At 44.2% G+C, this 1,210-nt stretch overlaps 1 protein-coding gene across 2 annotated transcripts; it reads left to right on the top strand.

Annotated features, from left to right (window-relative positions):
• The first annotated feature begins 9 nt into the window (after window positions 1–9).
• On the top strand, window positions 10–954 carry LOC114358102 (nuclear transcription factor Y subunit gamma-like). Of its 2 annotated transcripts, none has more exons than XM_028311981.1 (2): window positions 10–155; window positions 365–954. In XM_028311981.1, the coding sequence occupies exons 1-2, from the start codon at window positions 79–81 to the stop codon at window positions 867–869; spliced, it is 582 nt and encodes a 193-aa protein (XP_028167782.1). In that variant the 5' UTR covers window positions 10–78; the 3' UTR covers window positions 870–954. The 2 variants fall into 2 exon arrangements, with proteins under 2 accessions (XP_028167782.1, XP_028167783.1); XM_028311982.1 differs by having other exon boundaries at window positions 10–164; window positions 374–954.
• Window positions 955–1,210: the final 256 nt, after the last annotated feature.

Genomic DNA, 1,210 nt, shown 5'->3' with positions numbered 1-1,210 from the left:
TATGCTCTAAAAATTGAGACCTGTTTGTCCCAATTATTAACAGAAATTTCGATCTCACACGGACACAAAAGCCGAGAGATGATCGGGAGAACCGCGGCAATGGAGGAACTTGCCCTCCACCATTTTCAAATGGGCCTATTGCCCCGGTTGTCCACATTCGTTAGGTGCAAATCGCCTCGATCCCTAAACGAAGCGATCAACATTGCTATATCCGAAGAAAGAATCCAACAGGCGCTATCCAGGCCAAATCCAAATCAATTTAACCGTAACCGCAACCAAAGCTTTTCTAACCAATCGAATCAAAGATCAAATTTCGGCCCTAGCCGGCCTAACAACAATTCTAATTCCAACAACGGTTGTCCACATTCGTTAGGTGCAAATCGCCTCGATCCCTAAACGAAGCGATCAACATTGCTATATCCGAAGAAAGAATCCAACAGGCGCTATCCAGGCCAAATCCAAATCAATTTAACCGTAACCGCAACCAAAGCTTTTCTAACCAATCGAATCAAAGATCAAATTTCGGCCCTAGCCGGCCTAACAACAATTCTAATTCCAACAACAATTCCAATCCCAACAACAATTCCAATTCCAACAACAATTCCAATTCCAACAATTATTCCAATTCCAACAACAATTCTTCCCGTCCGTTCTGCAGATATTGTAAAAACGCAGGACACACCCTGGAGCAATGTCGCAAAAGGGAATTTAATAATAACCGTTTCCGCAACTTTGATCGAAACCAGCCCGGACCATCCCATCGAGTTCACTTCGTGTCCGATGAATCATCGGAACCCATCGATGACGAATATCCGGCCGAATCAACCGACGGGTATGATACCGTCGACAATCACTCAAAAAACGAGTAACCGTCTCGTCCCGGTGTCGTGCGGGACCTCACAATTGTGAAATCGACACCCAAAAATGTACTAAATCCTCTGTATCCGTGCAGCAACCTATTCCAATTCCAACAACAATTCCAATTCCAACAACAATTCCAATTCCAACAATTATTCCAATTCCAACAACAATTCTTCCCGTCCGTTCTGCAGATATTGTAAAAACGCAGGACACACCCTGGAGCAATGTCGAAAAAGGGAATTTAATAATAACCGTTTCCGTAACTTTGATCGAAACCAGCCCGGACCATCCCATCGAGTTCACTTCGTGTCCGATGAATCATCGGAACCCATCGATGACGAATATCCGT

The sequence above is a fragment of the Ostrinia furnacalis genome, unplaced genomic scaffold (assembly GCF_004193835.3).
Source record: "Ostrinia furnacalis isolate ACB-3 unplaced genomic scaffold, ASM419383v2 OfSCF3677, whole genome shotgun sequence".
Taxonomy (NCBI): Eukaryota; Metazoa; Arthropoda; class Insecta; order Lepidoptera; family Crambidae; genus Ostrinia; species Ostrinia furnacalis.
This window is presented reverse-complemented; position numbering and strand designations above follow the sequence as displayed.

Coding starts and splice junctions, on each gene's coding strand:
- LOC114358102 (XM_028311981.1), top strand. CDS start 79: ATGATCGGGAGAACCGCGGCAATGGAGGAACTTGCCCTCCACCATTTT. Junction 156..364: donor CTATTGCCCCGGTTGTCCAC/ATTCGTTAGGTG, acceptor ACGGTTGTCCAC/ATTCGTTAGGTGCAAATCGC.